At 44.3% G+C, this 21,074-nt stretch overlaps 1 protein-coding gene across 1 annotated transcript in view; it reads left to right on the top strand.

Moving 5' to 3' along the window:
- ITGB5 (integrin subunit beta 5) overlaps window positions 1-19,361 on the top strand; it is a 113,300-nt gene extending 93,939 nt beyond the window's left edge. The window contains exons 11-15 of the mRNA XM_015406456.1: window positions 1,194-1,416; window positions 4,152-4,255; window positions 11,494-11,610; window positions 15,809-15,975; window positions 18,829-19,361. Of these exons, the coding sequence (XP_015261942.1) occupies window positions 1,194-1,416; window positions 4,152-4,255; window positions 11,494-11,610; window positions 15,809-15,975; window positions 18,829-18,924 (707 nt within the window). The 3' untranslated portion in view covers window positions 18,925-19,361. The remainder of the gene's footprint in view (window positions 1-1,193; window positions 1,417-4,151; window positions 4,256-11,493; window positions 11,611-15,808; window positions 15,976-18,828) is intronic.
- Window positions 19,362-21,074: the final 1,713 nt, after the last annotated feature.

Raw genomic sequence — 21,074 nt, 5'->3', positions numbered from 1 at the left:
TTGGGTACTGAAGTTGTGATTTATATTAATCTTTCTGTTGATTCTTCGTCCTTGGTTGTTTTATTGCTTTATTAATATACAGTTTTTGTTTTAAAACCATGGGTTTATTGCATTGTGCTTATTTTATTTTTAAAGCAATTTTTAGTAATTTTATATATCCCATTTTAATTTGCATAGTTTTATTTATTTATTTATTTATTTTATGTCCCGCCCTCCCAAAGGCTCAGGGCGGCTCACATGCGGCAAAGCCAAGTGCAAAATACAATACAGTATATCATAAATAGAACATTCAAAATCACAATAAAACCTTCCAATAATACGGTGCTATACCTATATTAATCATCCAAGATGGGGACAACCCCCCCAGGTTTGGTGGCCAACTGTCTCAGTAGCGTGGTCCCCCACTACACTGTCTCAAACTTCTGCCAGGGCCCGCTTGCCCCCGTTCTTATAGGGCAGCCGATGACTTGCCACCTCGGTGGTAGAATAGTGGCGGTGGCGGCTCCTACTCAAACGCCTGGCGGAAGAGCTCTGTCTTGCAGGCCCTGCGGAACTGCATAAGGTCCCGCAGGGCCCGGATCTCCTCTGGGAGCTCATTCCACCAGGTAGGAGCTGCCACCGAAAATGCTCTGGCCCTAGTAGAGGCAAACTTAATCTCTTGGGGACCTGGCACTCCCAGGAGATGGAGCTTCCCCGATTGTAGTGCTCTTGAGGGAACATACGGGAAGAGACGGTCCTTCAGGTAAGCCGGACCCTGGCCATTTTGTCTTTATGTTCCAGAAGATGAGCTGTGTTAATCTGTTGCAGCCAAAGCAACAACAGTCGTGTGGGTACCATAAGGTATACACTGATAACAAACAGGAAACTTCATTTTGCACTAACTGAAGTTTCCAAGTAATAAATGTGTTACTCTTTAAGCTACCATAGGAATCTTATGTTTTCTCTCATTGCAGTCCTATGAGGGTCAGTAGTATGTCTATTTTCATACGATACATGATTACTTGACTGGGGCTGTACAGTGAGACTATGGCTGTGGTGTATCTTGACCATAGATTCAAGTCCAATTTGGTATAATTGACCATAGTTTTTTAAAAATAAATTTGACTCTGAACTGGACTGTGGCCTGTCTTCTGGAACCATGTATCCATCTCTGCAGCAACACGGTTGATTTTTGTTCCTTGAATTGCCTTTAGGTCACGGAGAATGTCATTGTGGGGAGTGCAAGTGTCATCGTGGCTATATCGGGGACAACTGCAACTGCTCAACAGAGACGGATAGTTGTGTCTCCAACGATGGCCAGATGTGCAGTGGACGAGGCAACTGCATCTGTGGGAGATGTCACTGCACAGAGCCTGGTGCCTTTGGAGAGACTTGTGAGAAATGCCCTACCTGCCCAGGTGTCTGCAGCACTAAAAGGTATTATCCCAGCTACCTAAACTGAAGGGGAAAGTCCTCTGAATAAGGATTTATGACAGTCTGTCATTCTGTGGTTCTTCAGGGAGCCAGTTTGGTGTAGTGGTTAAGTGCGCGGACTCTAATCTGGGAGAACCGGGTTTGATTCCCCACTCCTCCACTTGCAGCTGCTGGATGACCTTGGGCAAGCCGTAGTTCTGATAAGAGCTGTTCTTGAAAAAAGTGCAGTTTGTGTCAGAGCTCTCTCAGCCCCACCTACCTCACAGGGTGTCTGTTGTGGGGAGGGGAAGGGAAAGGAGTTTGTAAGCCGCTCTGAGACTCCTCTGGGTAGTGAAGGGCGGGGTATAAATCCAATCTCTTCTTCTTCTCTTCTACTTTGCTTTCCACCCAGGTTTGACCATGAGGTTTTAGGATGGGATTTCCTAGCTTGACATTTCCGTATCAGAGTTCAGTGTTTTCCAGGCTCTGTCTTGGCATCTAAGAAGGGTCTCTGGTAGTAAAGATGGGAGAGATCCCTGATTGAGAGAACTGACAGAGACCTTCTGGGTCACTAGCTTGCACCCACTTAGCTGGCATTCCTTTTAATTTACTGTGTCAAGCTTGTACAAGTTGTATCTGTAGAACCATATGTACCCATCAGAAGCATTGTGGCCTGCTAGGTAATTGAGGGGGGGGCACAATGGGAGGACCTCTAGTGTTCTGGCCGCACTGCTGGACCTCCTGATGGCACCTGGTATTTTTGGCCACTGTGTGACGGAGTGTTGGACTGGATGGGCCGTTGGCCTGATCCAACATTGGCTTCTCTGATGTACTTATGTTGACGTGCCATTTTCGGCACTCCCAGGCATGTAGGTATATGTAGCCTCAATGAACGGCAATACATGACTGATGGGATATGTTTGTGCAGGCATGTTCTAATTGTATCTTTCATTCTACAAAGTATAAAAGAATCAATTACATTACTAAATTAAAAAATTAATTTCAGCACGACTTGGGTCGTCCTCTTCAATTTTATTCATTTTTTGCATATGTACCTGGGAATAAGCCTCACTGAACGCAGTGGGATGTCATTCTGAGTAAGCGTGCATAGGATTGCACCCCTAGTCTGTCCCATTTGTATTGGTTGCCAAAGGTTACGGACAGATGCTTTCCTTGCCAAGTGGGACTATCCCAAAGATTTCCCAGTCTGCATGTTCACCAGCATTCTCTCTGTTGTTATTCCCAGTTTATCGTTTCAGGTATTCCTCTGAAGAAGCATTCTAAGCAGTAATGTTTCACTTCTACTGAGATATGTAGCTTTCAGAAGGGAAAGGTGTTTACTAGGTTAAATAGGAATCAAACAGGAATGAAAGCATTTGGAAAGTATACCAGGAGATCTCAGTAGCTGTATGTTTTCTTGGTCTTAGGCCTGCTGTGATCAGCTCCCTCTATGGTTGATCTGTTTGTGGGGCTCTGGTGTCTTCACGAAGAATATCAGGCACATAAGACTGCTCAAATTCTGTAATCTGCTACTGATTAGGAAAATATTGGTTATGAAGCTGAATCCAAACTGGAGAAGGCACTTGATCCTTGAGCAAATATTTACAGCCAGGGCTCTTTTTGTAGAAAAAGCCCAGCAGAAACTAATTAGCATAATAGGCCACACCCAACAGCAGAAACTCATTAGCATATTAGGCCACACCCCTGACAGCACCACTCATTAGCACATTAGGCCACACCCCCATGTTACCAGAAGTGTGGTTATCCAGCCACACCCACCTTTTGCTTGTTATTCTGTTTACCTTGTTTGGTGTCAAAACCCAGGGCTTTTTTTGTAGCAGGAACTCCTTTGCATGTTAGGCCACACACCCCTAATGTAGCCAATCCCAATGAGTTTCTGCTGTTGGGTGTGGCCTATTATACTAATGAGTTGCTGCTGGGCGTGGCCAACTTGGGAGCCAGCCGGAACTCCGTTCCTGTGCGTTCCTGCCCAAAAATAGCCCTGGTTTTAGGTATTCCTCTGAAGAAGCATTCTAAGCAGTAATGTTTCACTTCTGCTGAGATATGTAGCTTTCAGAAGGGAAAGGTGTTTACTAGGTTAAATAGGAATCAAACAGGAATGAAAGCATTTGGAAAGTATACCAGGAGATCTCAGTAGCTGTATGTTTTATTGGTCTTAGGCCTGCTGTGATCAGCTCCCTCTATGGCTGATCTGTTTGTGGGGCTCTGGTGTCTTCACGAAGAATATCAGGCACATAAGACTGCTCAAATTCTGTAATCTGCTACTGATTAGGAAAATATTGGTTATGAAGCTGAATCCAAACTGGAGAAGGCCCTTGATCCTTGAGCAAATATTTACAGTTTTGCATCATGTGAAATGCATTGCGATTTTTAAAATGTCTGTAGCTCAGAATGCTAGTACTGGAACTCAGATGATCTTGTGCTTAGACGAAGTCTTGGAAATTGAATGAATTTATTTCTATATAATGTGCCAAAGAAAAAGTGCAGATGGAAATACATCCAAATGGTAGGGCATCTTGCAAGGCTGAAATCTTAACAGCAAATAACTTTTCTTGAGCTGAAAGTTTTAGACCATGGTGCATCATTTTGAATACAGGAAGCAAACATGCAGCCGTAGGCCTTGCCTCAAAGTGGCTGCCATAGGAAAAACATTTCAAGATGGGGCTTGAATGTCATTTGTAAATGCCAGTGTATCTTTCTGACCTGTTCATCCTTCCTTTCTTATCCCTCTCACATAGGGAATGCATTGAGTGCATGCTGTTTAACTCAGGAAGACTGGCTGATAACCAAACCTGCCAAAAACATTGCAGGGATGAGATCATTACGCGAGTGGATGTTCTCAGTAAGTTAACCAGATAGAGTCCTAGCACAAGAAGTAAACAATGCTGTAAATGATGATGATGATGATAATGATAATAATGATGATAATAATTTACTTATAAAAAGAACAGCAAACTTTTATTTAGAACGGAGAAAAATGTGGGGAAACCTTGGTATTTCCACTTAATAAATTTCAGGCAACATTTTTTTTTTAAAGACCTCTGCCTGAAGACCTTGGAGAACTGAAGTCAGTGAAAATATACAATGGCCCCGGTCACACGGGCCAGATAACGTGAGGGGGGAGGCGTGGCTCTTTTCACTGGTGCAATTAGACCAACCAGAATGCGATCAGATGTGGTGACGGCGCGCCGCGGTTTCGTCCGTCAGTGTGTGTGCATCAAGGAGGACAGCCGGGGGGGGGGGGGGCCCCCCACCCGGGGGGGCCCAGTGTGAATGATTCCGTCGGCAGCCCGTGGCAAACCATTTGCTAGTACATTTGTTGAGATACTTTTTAACTGTGCAGCTTCGGCGGCACACCACGGGTTGGCCACGGGTGCGCTACGCTTGCCAGATCTTGTGGTGTGATCGCGCCCTGAAAATCCGCCCAGCATTTGTGGCTCTCCCGTGGCAAATTCGGCGTGTGAACGGGGCCAATATTAGGCTAAGCGAAACGGTAGTTTTGACTATTATGAGGCTGATTCATATCTTAAGGTGCTTTCTGTTTGGAGCACAATGTGAATTGTGTAGGCTAATACTTGGGAAGGGAGCTACTGGTGCACATTGGGCTGAGAGTTGGTCTGATTGACATATGGTGGCCACCCTCCAAGTGGGAAGTCCAAACAACAAGGGGGAAAGGACTAGTGTCACAGAAGTCCAAAATATACGAATCCTACTAGTAGAGAACACCATCAAAGATTGCCAAAACAATATATTAAACAATTATAAAGTTGGTGGTGTCACAACAACAACAGTTATGCCTACTGTAACTGTAATAAGGCCTTAGATGCAATATTTCCTCCTTTGAGGATAAGACATAAAGTCCATGTACTCAGTGTAACTCCTCCTATCAAGTTACACTGAGTAAAAAGGTAAAGGTTTCCCTTGCTCGAAAGCCAGTCGAGTCCGACTCTAGGGTTGCTGTGCTCATCTCCGTTTCAAAGCCGAAGAGCCAGCGCTGTCCGAAGACGTTTCTGTGGTCATGTGGCCGGCATGACTAAACACCGAGGCGCACGGAACGCTGTTCCCTTCCCACCGAAGTGGTACCTATTTATCTACTTGCAATTTCTTGCTTTCAAACTGCTAGGTTGGCACTGAGTACATGGACTTTATGTCTAGTGGAGTTTGTATATCTGACCCTCCAGGCGATAGGTGGAGATCTGCTGGGATCGCAACTGCTCCCCCAGGCAACAGAGATCAGTTCACCTGGAGGAAATGGCTGCGTTGGGAGGTGGACTCTATGGCCTTTTACCCCATTGAAGTCCCTCCTCTCCACATGCCCCGCCGTCCTCAGGTTCTACCCCCAGAATCCCCAGGTATTTCCCGACCCAGAGCTGACAACCCCACAGTGACATTTTGGTGCATTTCATCTCTCCGCTTCTGAGTACTTCAGCTCTTAAATTTTTCTTAACAGCATCCTAAATGTTTGTTCGTATTCCGTTTCTAGAATGTGTGTTTGTGTTAAAAACAGCAACAGCCCATCTGTTGCTGCTCATCCTTATTTGTAGATTCTGCCGCTTTGGTTTGCTTTCTTTTCCCCTAATTTTACGGAAGGAGGCTATTATTTGGCAATGCAAGCATTGCAACACAGTCCTTTTTCTCTTCCTTCCTAATCTATGGATGGCTTGTTCCTGTTGGCTCTTTCTGGATTTCTTTTGCAATTTAAACGTGACTTCCCTATCAGCTCGTCTTTCTTTCCTTGAGAACAAACTCCAGCATTTTCATTCATGGCATCCAGAAATGCAAACAGAGGTTTTGTGGCAACATATTTTCACAGTGATTCACACTTATAACTGCTACTTGAAACTCTTCTGGCTTTCTTCTGTAAATACAAATCGCAAACAGCTAGTTTCTGATAACTATGTACAGATAACCCTGAAATGTGGGGTTTTAGTTTCAAATTGCGTTCCAGAGCTACTTTTGCATGCTTGAACATTACGGAGATAATGTGTACAAATAACTATGCATCCACCACTTCCTGTGCAACAAGCAAAAATATGACTGTTTGGAGAACCAAATTTGGGAACTGATTTAAGAGGTTAAGACTCTGAGCGGCAGACCAGAATGTCTGTAGCTCAGCAGTTCGAGACCCGCTGGCTCTTCGGCTTTGAAACGGAGATGAGCACCGCAACCCTAGAGTCGGATTCGACTGGCTTTTGAGCAAGGGAAACCTTTACCTTTATCTTTTACTTGTCCACTCAATATTAGATATGTGATGGTAGGAAGTACTGGAACTTTTTACAGTTATGACTTGCTCGTTAATTTCTGTGAGGTTAAGGCGCTCATGGGATCAAGGGCATCTGATACCAGTTGAACTTGGCAATCGTCGTATTATGATCAATTCAGAAAACTTTAGTTTACCGAAAGCATATTGATTGTGGAAATTGTAGGAGTGTGGAGCTCTTTTGAATGTACTTGTCCTACTTGAATCCTACTATGATGGAGCATCAGCACGGGGTTGTCGGCTGGGGAATGGCCCTTGCCATGATCTATTGGAATTCTCTTATTCCCTCCAGATTCTGTTTGTCAGAATTTGGATTCTGAGTTCATGTCCCTGATTTCGATTTGCAGGACAGATTAGGGATTCTTAATATACCATCCACACCTACTGACAAAATGTCTTCTTTCCTGACCTCCTTGAGGTAGTCTTGTACCTCGTGTCAAGATCACCAAAATGTCTTGTTTTGGGTGACTTCAGCATCCATGCTGAGGCACGTTGACAAGTGGTATTCAGGAATTTGTGGCCTCTGTGACAACCACTAGGCCAGGCCAGAACATTTCTTGGTCCGTACAGATGGCAGGTCATACATTGTTTGATCTTCTGTAATGGACAAATGCTGTATGGTTCAGTAGCAGAGGACGTTTATGTAACTGCTTTGCCATAGAGTGACCTTCTCCTAGTGAGGTGTAAACTTTCAGGACCTCAGGACCTCTGTGGGGTGAACTAACAAATTAAGATAGTCCAGCCTCAGAGGCTGAACGATTCAAATGGATTCCTGACAACCTGTGAGAAATTTTCAGTTGATATATCTACAACTTCTCTTGATGCCCTGGTGGATAGCTGGAATTTGGAGATTATCTGCGCAATTGATGCCATTGTCCCTAGACATCCTCTCCCAGCGTAGTTCACTTGACATGAACAGCTTCAGGATACTGGATTCTCTTTTGTTTGAAGGGCCTAGCCTAGATCAGACATATTCATTTGTTTGGTGCTGAGAACCACATGACTGTACAAAAAGCCTCACTGCTTATCCATGGACTAGATTTTCCTTGAGGTCAGTCCCAGTTCTAACTTGCATGGGACATTTATATCTGTAGGGGACGATCCTTATACTATTAAGGCCCGTGAAAGTTATGTTTTATAAATCTAGAACTATAAATAGAGAAGCAGTAGCTACAGTGAAAGAGAGTATAGTTGGCAACTTATAAAACCAAACCACAGTCTTTTACACCGACATTTTATTTTCCTTAAAGAGTGACATTTGCGATTGTAAGTATTGTCGCCCCTTTTCCAGATCATCCGAAGAACCCCTTGAGTCTCATGACAGCAACATACCCTTGGGTGATCCATTAGAAAAACAACATTCTTCCCTAGCTTTCCATTTTTTTCTTCCTGTTTCTCCCTCTCCAACCACTGCTCCCACCTTGAAAATGACCCTTCCACCCATTTCCGGAGATAAAACCATTCAGCACATTTCTGGCGTGCAACACACTGAATGGATTACGGCTTTGATAATATCTCCATTCTGTCAGCACTTTGCAACCACCCTCCTTAAAATGGGCCTGTGTCGGTGAAGTCTCCAAAAACAGAGTCAAGAGAGAATGGAAAAAAAGGATACAGTGGCACAGGGTTGCAGACATTCCAACCACCACTTCTTATTAATTTAATTTCTTCGTTCTTATGATTTGTCGTTTTTAACAGAAACTTTAGTTCTCTTACATTATTTTTAAACGTATTGTTTGGTTCAAAAATGATGGGAAAGTTTATTCCCCGATGGTCATTTGCCAGGCAATTTGCACTCATAACCAGATCATAGAAGTTTTCCCTAAGCTTTTATTGATTTGCATTTTTACTGCACTTTTCAACGACAAAAATGGTTCTCAGGATATCGTTTCTCCTAATTACAGCAAATTAAAATGGATAACAAGTGAAATATAAATTTATTGTGGTTTCAGTCCATGCATAATGGGAGGATGCCTAACTTCTGCTTTTCCTCTTCCTGCCTCAGTGATGGCAATTGATAGCTGGGAAAAGGGGAGCTCTCAGTTGAGGCTGGTTTCTGGCAGTTTATTGAAGCTGTTGCTCAGGGAGAGTAAACTCAATATTTGATTGTTGCAAGGATTCACAGAACTATCTTCTGGCTAGGGCAGGGGGAGATTTCCCCAAGTCGTGTTGCACTGTAGTAAATATAGTTACACAGGGCTGACTTTTAAACCTGTTTGGAAACAACAGTTGCTCTCTAGAGCATAGCGTCAAGGCTGATTACTGGTAAGGAAAGACATTTCATTATTCAAAGAATTTCACTACCTATAATAGAGTTGCCAGCCCCCAGGTCCACCCCCAAGCCCTGCCCCCAAGAGTAGCCACCCACGGCCACCCTGCTCGGGGCTGATTTCCCAGTGGCGATTCGCCACTTTAGATTTAGGAGCACTTGCCACAGCCCCGCTCGCAGAAGGACTCCTTGAGGGCTTTTTTGTGAGCGGAGCGTGCAGCCCGTGACCGATGCTCCCTCTAAGCTGTGGAGTCTTGTGAACGAAAATTCTACTTTGCGAGCTACTGGCATTAAAGTTGTGAGCAAACGATTTGGCTGTTGCAGGTTGCTCTGGAGCCATCCTTCCTGAACGAAGACAAACATGTATGAGCCGGAGGCTAAAAAATTGTGAGCTAGCTCACACTAACTCAGCTTAGAGGGAACATTGCCCGTGACAGCCCCTCCCCCTCCTTCCTGATTTAAAGGAACCTCCAGCTGATTGGCGCGGGTCACATGCTCCTCGTCCATCAGCTAAAGCCCTTTAAATCTCACAGGGGGGGAAGGAGAGGGGTGGCCAAAGGTGGTTGCTCTTGGGGTAGGGCTTGGAGGCATACCCGTCCACCCCCAAATGGAGTGATGGGGGGACCTGGCAACCCTAACCTATAAGTTCATTTGCAAGCACTATTTAAAGTACTGGTTCTTCCTTTGAGGGCCTAAATGGTCTGGGAGATGGAGATCTGAAGGTCCTGCCTGTTTTCATTAGGCCTGCTCAATTGTGCAGGTCCAGAGGTGAGATGAATGGCTGTCAGGACATTCACTATGGCGCCAGGCCCCACTCACTCTTGTTTAACTGGCACCTACTTGAGTGAGCCTGAAGTGCCACATGAAGTCATCTCTGTTCTTCAGGCCTTTGGTGGTATGAGAGAAGGCCAGGTGTTTCTTCCCCCCAACCTGAGGTGGGCTCACTCCCTCCCATCCAGTTAGGGTTGCCAGGATCAGGAGAGAGGCCCAGGCGACATTGCTGGCAGCATGGCCACATCACTTCCGGAGTGTGCCAAAAGTTATGTCATCACGCTACAAAGTCATGGCGACACTCTGGTATTTGGGCAAAACATCGACGGCAAAAATGGCATCTACCGTAGAGTTTTTGCCCAAATACCAGAGCGTCACCCGGACATTGCCAACGTGATTCGCAAGTGCAAGTCCCACAAGCCCTATGAAGACTAACAGCTTGATAGATATCGATTTGAAACAGGCCTGTCATGGAGTACTAACCTTGACATCTTCATGCTCCGAGGGACTTACCTTCAGCTGTTCAAGAGAATGTTTCCACCCGTTCTTACAGCATAAAGATTGTTGGCTTGGTCCCTTTAAGATTTTGGTCAGCAGGGATTCTCTCCTGCTTGTAGCTGCATGTCTTTCAGTGTAATTACTCACTTTGTACTTTATTTGCACTTTACACGATAGCTTATCTTATATTACTATAAACATTTTTGCAAAAAACATTTTGTTTATATTCTTCAAGGTCGCTTTTATATGTTTGGTCAGTTCCACGGGGGGAGGGGGGCTGGCTAGCAGCCCTACATCCGGTGGAGTTCCATGGGGGCCTTGCCTGGCTGACATGAGGCCTAAATCGCAAGGTTCAGAGCCCTGGAGGAGAGGCGGGGCTTTTAATTGCCACACACCTCAACCATCCCTGTACACATACACCTAATAAATAAATTGTAGTCTGTGATGTACTCTCCCCAAAAGAGAGAGGAACAAACTCTTAGGCAAACAGAGGAAACGTAATAATAGAGGGACAGTAACATGTATAAAGATATGCTGTGTCTTGTCTGAACTCTAGAAACCAGACATTCTGTTTACTAAGGGAAGTGTATATTTCTGCAATGCATGTCATTTTTTTTCACTGCTGAATGTGCAAATCATCATCCTTCACCATGTGCTCCAAATGGATTACAAAATTAGACTTATTTCCAAGCAATTATTTTGTCCACCCAGACTGGAAAAAGGAAATGAAACTTGCTTTTCCAAAGAAATCATTCCAAGTTTTAGATTTGTTTGGCCATCTTTCAGGAACTCTGATTAATTCTTCTTTCGGTCAACTCAAGTCACACCCCCATTCCCTTTGCAGTCTTGGAGGGGTGTTTTTCCATGGGTATCTACAGGATAGGCATGAGGCAGTGGTTGGACAACTCTTCCATCCATCCCGTTAATAGTTTCTGCAGTTTCAGACAGTTGAGTATTTCCATAATATGCTTCATGTGTGTCCAAATGGGAAACCTCCCATACTGAAAGGACTACAGAGTCCCCAGAATGTAGAAGGCCAAAATAAAGGGCTGGGTCAAAATAATGGCTGTTTCAAACATGTTGAGATGCACAAATTAAGAGATACCCAGCCATAACAAATGCTACAGGATGCTGTAGCATGAAATAGTCTTTGGGTTATGCTGTTACTAGGTTCTTTAATCCTTCTGATGATCTCTTTTAGGATTGACTGATCTGATCTGTTACTAGGTTCTTTAATCCTTCTGACAAAAGGCGCTAATGGATTTTATCAACTGTATTCCAGAAACTGATGACCCACACTCAGTCTTATGTGCATATCCCTTGAAGGACTGTGTGATGAAGTTCACTTACTCGGAACTGCCCAGCGGGAGGACCAATATTACCGTCCTCAAGGAACCAGGTTTGTTATGTTTCTACTTGTGTCTTCATGCTGATGTAAGATTGCCTGTATTAGCAAGGCTATAGGTCGAACCTGGACTTAACTGAAGAGCTGGGGAAACAAGCTCTTTCAGAACGCTTGTTGTTGCTTTTGCAGAGACTGTGAAATCTTATTTGCACAGTTAGATTTGAGTCCAGTAGCACCTCAAAGACCAACAAGAGTTTCAGGGTGTAAGCTTTCAAGAGTCAAAGAGCCCTTCATCTTTGAAATGGTATTAGTTCGGAATGCATTTATTTGTGTTATCGTAGTCTACCTTTCTCACTGACACTGAAAGCGGATTATACAGTGTAAGACAATACAATCAGTAGGATGAGGCATCTAATAAGCAATGTGACAGGACTAGGAATGGCAGAAATTTGAAGTAGAGGTGGGTCTGTGCAAAGTATTAAACACGACAAGTTAAACAATGCAGAACATGGTATTACATCAATAGAAACACTGTGTATTTTGCTGTGTATTTTTTGTTATGACGGAACTTTATTTCCTTTTGTAAGACTGTCCTCTTGAACAATTCCGTTTTAGGGAGTTTGTGAAATGCCAAGAGTGTGAGATCTTTCTTGACCTCCTCAGGCAGGCCGTTCTAAGGGTGGGGGCCCCCACAAAGAAGGTGCATGTATGGGCAGTTATGAGGGGTGCCAGGTCTGGGTTGGGGAATACTTGGAGATTTTAGGGGTGGGGCCTGGTGAGGGTGGGGCTTGGGGAGGGACTTCAGCGGGATATAATGCCATAAAGTCCACCCTCCAAAGCAGCCATTTCCCCCGGGGATACCGATTGCTGTCACCTGGAGATCAACTGTAATAGCAGGAAATCTCCAGGCAACACCTGGAAGCTGGCAACCCTAGCAGTTATCGATCTTGCCCATCTACAGATTGGCACTTGCAGAAGGCCCTGCTCGGATGAGTGAGGTTGTCAGGGTGGGTCATAGATGGAGGGGTGGTCTTGCGGAGGTGATGTTGCAAGGCCACGAAGGGCTTTGTATGTGATAGCCAGTGCCTTGAACTGAGCTCGATAACTGATGGGCAGCCAATGGGGTGACTCTAGAATTGGTGTAATATGCACGCTCTGCCTAACTCCTGATAATAACTGAGCTGCAGTACTCTGCACCAACTGGGATGTCCGAGTTGATTTCAACAGGAGACTTACCTAGAATGCATTGCAGTAGTCCAGTCTTGACGTTGCATGCTTTCCTCCAAATATACACATCTTCATTGTTGCCAGTAGGATGTTGTGGAATGGGAAAGTGAAGGATACATGAGCTTGAGGTCATTAGACTCTGAGATAATTGTCAATGGGGGGTGAGTCATACATGGGTCACCTCAGGGGAGTAGACTCCAGACATCTGGGATTGGCCCACAGGAATCAAAAGATTTTTGGAGTTTGTTTGACATTTGACATTCCCTCCGTCATGGCCCCCTCTGTGTGTGTGTGTGTTCATGTGTTTATATGTTTCAGTTCTATTTAATTGTTCCAAATATTTTGTACTTATACGTGTGACTGTTCCTTCCAGCACCCCAGCAGGCCTTGAGCAAGTGAGAGAGATGCAGCATGTTCAGAGGCTGTGACAGAAGTTGTTTTTTTTTCAGTGAGAAAGATCCGCTCATCCTATCAGAAACCCCTTGTGCTACCCAGCGCTCTGTTAAATGGGGGTTCAGAGCCTCCCTCTGGGTAGCGTGCCTCCACCTCCTGGTTCCTGATCTCCCCTCTCTGGTTCGTTAGTGGTACAGTCTTGTAGTGTGAACCTGCGGCAAGGCCGTGGGTAGGTATCAAGGCAATGTGTTCTGTTTCCTAATACAACTTTATTACTACAGTGGCCGACTCTAGAATAAATACAATCCCAGGAGTAGGATACAGACCAAGAAAAGAAAAGGAACATAGAATGGTTGCTAATCTACTTCTGACTCACAGATCCTTCCCTGCTGGAAGATGCAAGAAGAAATGCTGTTGTCATCATCAAAATACCCCCCCCCCCATAGAGAACAGATAGCTCCTTTTCAGGCTCCCGTCCCCAATGAGTGTCAAAAAGGCCTCAGCAAATCCAGGCCCAAACCAGCTTAGCGATTGACCAGCTTATCCATTAACATATCAAAGAGATGCCGAGTTTTCACTCCCAGCTGTAAAACCAAGCCTACCTGGCCAGATAAGGGTTTTCCCAACCTCAGTGCCACCTCAAATGTCCTGGTCCATATCCTCCACCTGCCCTCCACCCCTCATCCATTATAATATTTACCTATATTTTAAATGCTGTTTTAATAATTTGATTGTTATCCACTTCGGGGACTCTTAAGTTGGGTGGACAGGTGACACACAAATGTTTTAAATAAACGGAGAGTGGAGAGGTAAAAGCTGAAGACAGAGCAAGAGACAGCTGCAGAGAACATCAGAAGGATATTATGAGATGGGGGTAAGGTCAGGAGTTGGTCTCAGGTGCGAGCACTGTTGCCAGAAGAGGAAGGTACACTGATATAGGAGGGACCTGGGATCCTTTCGTTATTCCATATGCCGATCAGGCTTAAACAAAACTGAACAGAGCGAAAAGAATCTGGGTAATTCAAAACAAAGATCAAGTCGAAGCTACTTAGCTGATGTAAACAGTTCTAAACTTTGGACACGGTCCAACCATGAATATTTGTCACTTGAAAGCTTATTTCTGGTGCTCATGTTAAACAGCTGTGGAGTAGTATTTCAAGCCAGATACCAGAAAAGATCAGAAACCTCTGGTTTTGCTCCATACTCTAGGCTGTTTCAAGCATACCTCATCAGTGGTTACTTGCCAACAGAAACCTCAGCATGAGAAACAGGTGTTCGTGGATGCCTAAATAAGCTTCACAACACAAGCTTTTTCCCCTTATTTTTTTTCCCATTGCAGTCCAAGAAATGCTGTTCTCCATTTTGCCTTTGGAGGCTGGTTGGAGTTGGCGGTGGAGTGTGAGCACATGACGTGCCAGTGTTCTCATGAAATGCAGTGCTCCTCTGGAATAAAAGGGCCCGCATATTGCAACAGTGGCTAGTAATCTGCAGACATCTCTTGGGACTCAAAAGTGGTTTGGAGGAGGCTTCCAGAGAAGTTGTGCATTGTGGTTCTGAACCAATGGAGGGCTGTTGTGCAGGAGAAACATGTACATATTCCAGTCCAGTTAGAGGCTTTTCTGTGCACATATTCCAGGAAGGATGGGGGATTCTGTCTATAAACAAAAACAGTTCCCCAGCTCAAGGTGAAATCCTGACGCTCCACTGTTAGGTAGGAAGGCAGAATGAGGGGAAAGGATGAACGCGGTCCTTTCTTACCCCGAATTCCCCCTTTTGTTTTTAAATAGATCTGTATACACACAGCCCCCGGTGTGCGATCAGGTTGGGGACTTGCATATGCAATACCTGTTTGTGTATCTATGTGTTTCATTTTAATGCTCTTTCCTCTAAGGGGCTTAGGGTTGGTGATATGATTCTTAGCATTTGAAATGGATCAGATGAGAGAGTTAGCCATTGAAGAAGAAGGAGACTGGATTTATACCCCGCCCTTCACTTGGAGTCTCAGAGCAGCTTACAAACTCCTTTCCCTTCCCCTCCCCACAACAGATACCCTGTGAGGTGGGTGGGGCTGAGAGAACTCTGACACAAACTGCTCTTTCAGGAACAGCTGTGCCAGAGCTTGTGACTGACCCAAGGTCACATCAGCAGGTGCAAGTGGAGGAGTGGGGAATCAAACCCGGTTCTCCCAGATTAGAGTCCGCACACTTAACCACTACACCAAACTGGCTCCAGGGCTCTGGGGTATGAACCCAGGTCTCCCTGCTCTTAGTCCAACACTCTTACCCTTGTGCCTCCCCTCCCCTCAGGTATGTGATTCTCCATCCAGCTACAGATGGAAGCAGCTCTAAGGCTGGAGTTAGACATTCTTCTTGCGGATTGATTTTGTATACTGGATTTTCCGTCGAGTCCTGAATCCTAGAATATAGATCTTTCTCAGTTGGATACTTGCGTCTGGCTAACAAATCTGAAACAGCTCAGTTCTCATGTTTTCAAATTACACTGAACTTGGAATCATGCAAGGTTCATTAATTCACACAGGTTAATCTGCACAGGCTTTCCCTCCTTGGATTTGCAATATTTCATAGGTATGAAGGACATTCTTAAACAGTCTCCTGTTTCTCTTCTTTACCAGAGTGTGGCACGACTCCTGATGCCATGAGGATCTTACTGGCAGTGGTGGGCAGCACGGTGCTTCTAGGCATCATTCTCCTGGCAATCTGGAAGCTGCTTGTAACGATTCATGACCGGCGGGAATTTGCCAGATTCCAAAGTGAACGGTCCCGGGCAAGATATGAAATGGTGAGCATTGATTTACATTGGAATAAAGGGGATAAATGTATGAGGCAGGGGGAGAAAGGATAAGTGTGTTGAGGATTTGGGCAGACAGAATATTACAGAACATAAAGGTAAGGCAGGGCACTGCCCATAGTGTTAGGTTTAGGGAAGGGCTCATAGACTCAGCCCCATCTAGTAGTACCCTCCATCATTACCTGTGCCATAGACTAATAAGGATAGAAGGAGGAATAGACTGCAGTCTACTGGGACCATCTGAATACCTGTACATCTGTCTGATATGGTCACAGCCTTTTCAATTGGCTATTGTGTATACTTTACTGCAGCCTTCCTTTCCTCTCCTTAAATACTATTTATTCCTCAGCATGTCACTACTGCTATATTTCTACCAGCCATTATCCATAATTTTTAAAGGGCAGAATCCTCCTAGGATCATACTAGCATTGTTCTCTAGCCTCTAGCATGTCTTTTAACGGGAACCTCCTATGATCATCTTTAAGAAATATTAATCTTTATACTGAGCACCGCCTTGAGTTACCTCCTCGCATCATGTTCTAGACTACTACTTTTACTTCAGAGTAAGAATGTTCTCTCCACTAATTTAGGATCCAGTCTAACTTAATGTCTAAAGCATACTTACGACCTTATGGTCCACCACCTTGCCAAGGTGGGGATATGAAAGACCACTTTGCGGTGGCTCACCTAGAGATGTAAAATTTCCGGAAATTTTGAGTTTGTTTCCGGGAAAAAACTGAATTTTTTGGAAAAATTGAAAAAAATGTTACGTTAGCATTTATTTTGTCTTTTCTAGATTGAAAGTCATTCTGTTACTTTAGGAACATAAAATATGACTATGGACATTTTTACTTGGCATAAAATTATCACAACTAGCATATTAAAAATATAGTGTATCCAAACAATTATTACAAACAGAATACCCACCCACATGCAAAAACAAAACTGAAACCTTTTTATTTTCTTCTGACAATAGCACCTCCTAAAGGAAGAAATGCATCTTGTTCTTGCATTGGAGAGTTCAGTTTGTAACCTAGGACTTGCTTGTCCTCAGTGCACAGAAATTAGATCAATCTGATACCATATATATATATTTTAGAAATGATTTGGAAAATATTTGAACACCTTGTCTTAAAATATTTTATTCACCATGTTAAAATAAAACGTTCCATAATCAATTTCTTTTCTTTTTTCAATTTTTCAAATTTTTGGGAAAAAAACAAAAGGCTTCAGGAGAAAAATGGGGGGGGGAGGTTTTTTCCCTAATTTTTCCATTTTTTTCCGGGCCTTCATATCTCTAGGCTCACCTCATTTCTCCACAGACGGGGGCAGAGGGTGGTGAGTGGGGAGAGGGTTTCACTGTACTACCCTTTGGTGTGCGGTGTCCCACCACGGGCATTCCTCTCCTCTATATTATTTAACATTTCCATGCGCCCCTTCACTCAGCTGCTCCAGAGGTTTGGGCTGGGCTGTCACCAGTATGCTGACAACACCCAGCTATATCTGTTGATGGATGGCTGACCGGATGCTGTCCCAGAAATTAAACCCATCAAAGACAGAGGTCCTGTGCCTGAGTCACGGAGGTGGATTTAGGGATCCAGCCCTCAGCAGGGCACCATTGACGCTGACGGTGAGGAGTCTGGGCAAGATCTTGGTTGCCTCGCTTTCTATGGAGGCCCTGGTCATGGCCGTTGCCAGAACAGCTATTTACCATCTCCGGCTGGTCAGGCAACTGGTTCCCTCTCTCTCGCAACCTAGCCACAGCAGTCCATTGCAAAGGTCCCCTCCAGGCTGAATTACCATAACTCACTCTACACTAGGCTGCTCTTGAGGTTGACTCAGAAACTCCAACTGGCGCAAAATACAGTGGTGTGTGTCCTTACGGGGGCACCTTTTAGATGGCTTATCCAACCAGTTCTCTACCAGCAGCATTGGCTTCCAGTGGAGTACTGAATCCAGTATTAACCTTCAGAAGCCCTCAGTGGTCTGGGACCTACATAGCTACAGGACTACCTCTCCCACTATATCCCTTGAAGAGTGTTGTGCTCATCAGAAACAACAGCTGCTGCTGGTCCCCAGCCCTAAGGATATCCTTTTAGCCTCAACCAGAGCCAGAACCTTTTTGGCTGTGGCCCCGGCCTGGTGGAACACTCTTCTGAGTGAGATCAGGGCCCGGGAGGATCTCCTTCAGTTCTGCAGGGCCTGTAAAATGGAGATATTCCACTGGGCCTTTGGTTGAGGCAACAGGTACCTTGTTATTCTGGCCTCCCCTGCTCTACCCCCCTGACCTGGTATGTTCAGCAACTGCTGGGGGTGGCCGTCCACTGCCCTTTCTTAATCTTAGGTACTTTATAGGCCCATAGGAGCATGTTCCTAGGTTTATGACTCATCTTGGTGTGCTTAATTTTGCAAAACTGTAGAACCGTAGAATGTTTTTATCTGTGTTTTTAATTGAACTGGCCCAAGCCCTGCATGCAGGGAGAGGCAAGATAGAAATCTGATAAATAAAGACTCCCTTTTTATCTGCGTACTCTCATATTGACAGTATCCTAGCCAAATGCAGAAGAGCTGTAATATGTGAACAGCTTCCATTTAATGTAACCATCACGAAACATCTGAAGTTTTAGAGGTTGATGGTAGACTGGAAGAGGAAGGCGACTGTAAGGTCTTTGAGATCTTTGGAAGGGCCACCCTCCTGTCATAGTGGATTGTTGTGTTCCTTTAAATCCTATTGATTTTAGTAGCATTGAGTGAAAAGTTATCTTTTGCTGGGTTGCATGCATATAGTTAGACTTCACTGTGATGGTACTTTGCTTATATTATGTGCCTTTCTCTCCTTTTAAGGCTTCCAACCCTCTTTACCGCAAGCCTATTTCTACACATAGCTTAGATGCCACATTCAGCAAGCTCAGCAGAACCTACAATGGTACCGTTGATTGAAATCATGCTCAAGGATACACACAAGTGAGAGAAATGCTTGACAACTGCTTGGCTTCCTCATTGTTTCCCCAAAGGAAAAATCCTCTGCAGTGGAAAGGGAATCTTAAAATGCAAGCTGAGCATCAGGAGAAGGCTTCTATTTGCACACTAAGGACAAACAGCTCCTGCAGGCCCTATGTTCAGATCTATAAAACCCAAGGCCCCACTGATGGGTTTAGAATCTCGTTGATGCAAGACTCTTTTGATGCCTTGGAAATGCCAGCAGATCGAAGGTCATGCCATACAGCAGCTTCAGACATCTCTCTAGAGGAAAAGGTGTAGAGAGAGTGTGTCGCTGCCCATTTTTAGAAGAAAACTAGCATTGAAGAAGGTGGTGGAAGCATTTTTAAGAAGATCGAGGTGTTCTGCAGTCTTTAGAATTTTTTTGAAATAAAAAATAAAGCAATTGCATATATACGTATGTACTGAGTCTCATTTATTCTTCTGCTTTTCCCAGCAAGTACATTATCCAAAAGTTGCTAGCCTCTGTAATGCTTGACTTTTCCCTCTTAATGGTAATTTGCATTCAGATAGATAATTGAAGTGTGCAACATCCAGTGTCATGATGAATAACGAAGAAGCAAACTCCATATACCTCCTTTCTTTATATAATGTTCCCTCTAAGCTGTGGAGTCTTGTGAGCAAAAATTCTACTTTGTGAGCGAGCGAGTTGTCTCCTGCATAAATTAGTTTGCTCTGGAGCTGTCTTTCCTGAGCTGAGATAAAAATGTGTGAGCCAGAGGCTAAAAAACAGTGAGCTAGCTCACACTAACTCAGCTTAGAGGGAACACTGAACAGCACTAGATAATACAACCAATTTTAAAAACTCAAAATATAGAAACCTGAAGCTTAATGAGGAAAAAAAGGCCTGTGTCAACTAGTTAGTTTAACTAAAAAGTTCTTTTAAACAGGGTCTCTGTGCTACTGGCAAGATTTTTATAAGCCAGAAGGGGCAAGGATTCAACTTACAGCTGGTGGCCAGCACAACATAGGCATACTTTATTGTCACCAGCTCTGATGCCGGATCTGCACTTAATTGTATGTCTAAATCAAATCTGAGATTTTTGCCTGCAGCGAATCCTTCAAAAGCATCAGTTTATCTCTAAATATAGTTAGTATTGCTAAGTTTCCTCTTAATAAATATCTATACTCATCTAAAAACGGGAGAGGACCAGTGTTCCCTCTAAGCTGAGTTAGTGTGAGCTAGCTCACAGTTCTTTAGCCTCCGGCTCACACGTTTTTGTCTCCGCTCAGGAAGGATGGGGCTCCAGAGCAAACTAATATATGCAGTGGCTAAATCGCTTGCTCACAACTTGAATGCCAGTAGCTCACAGGGTAGAATTTTTGCTCACAAGAACCACAGCTTAGAGGGAACATTGCTGTTATGGGTCCAATCCTGAACAGCCACTTTCATATAATAGGGTTTATGTCAGAGTAAACATGCACTGGATTTGATGGGTGATGTTCCGCCCAAGGGGACATCAGAACCACATTCTCAAGCCAAATCATGACCAAATCAAGGAAGCTAGAGTGGATATTTTAGTATCGCCATGGTACAGAAAATAAGTGCTAAAAGCACAATTTTAAGATACTTCCTGTCTCTTTAAATTATTACAAGTGGCACATGTTTAGAATGCATGCCCAAAAGATAAGACCTACTTACAGGCTCAAGAGTCTCAGCTGTGAGACAGATCTGATTAAGCACTTCATATTTTAATTTCTAAAAGAGCTTTGGTCTTGCAAACAGCCTTGTTTCAGGTACTAGCTCAAGCTTAGCAATGCTTAGTTGATTTGCTTCTAGAAAACTAGTTTAGACAAGCAGGAACCTGCAAGGACTTGTTAGCGGCGTCTCATTTCCCCCCTGCTCCACTATTTCCCCTTTCCCTTTCCCGAAAGCCCCTGTACTCTCTCCCCTTTTCCTGCTTGCTTCACTCCTTCTAGGGGTGCCAACCGCCAAGGGCGGGGGGGAGCTAGGAATCACCTGGAATCACAACAGATCCTACAGCTACAAAGATCATTTCCCTTTAGGGTTGCCAGCTCCAGGATGAGAAATTCCTGGAGATTTGGGGGTGGAAGCTTGGGAGGCCGAGATTTGGGAAGGGCTTCAAGGG

Source organism: Gekko japonicus, unplaced genomic scaffold (genome assembly GCF_001447785.1).
Source record: "Gekko japonicus isolate JY-2015 unplaced genomic scaffold, Gekko_japonicus_V1.1 scaffold3551, whole genome shotgun sequence".
Classification (NCBI taxonomy): Eukaryota; Metazoa; Chordata; class Lepidosauria; order Squamata; family Gekkonidae; genus Gekko; species Gekko japonicus.
Note: the sequence above shows the minus strand (reverse complement) of the source record. Positions and strands in the feature narration are given on the sequence as shown.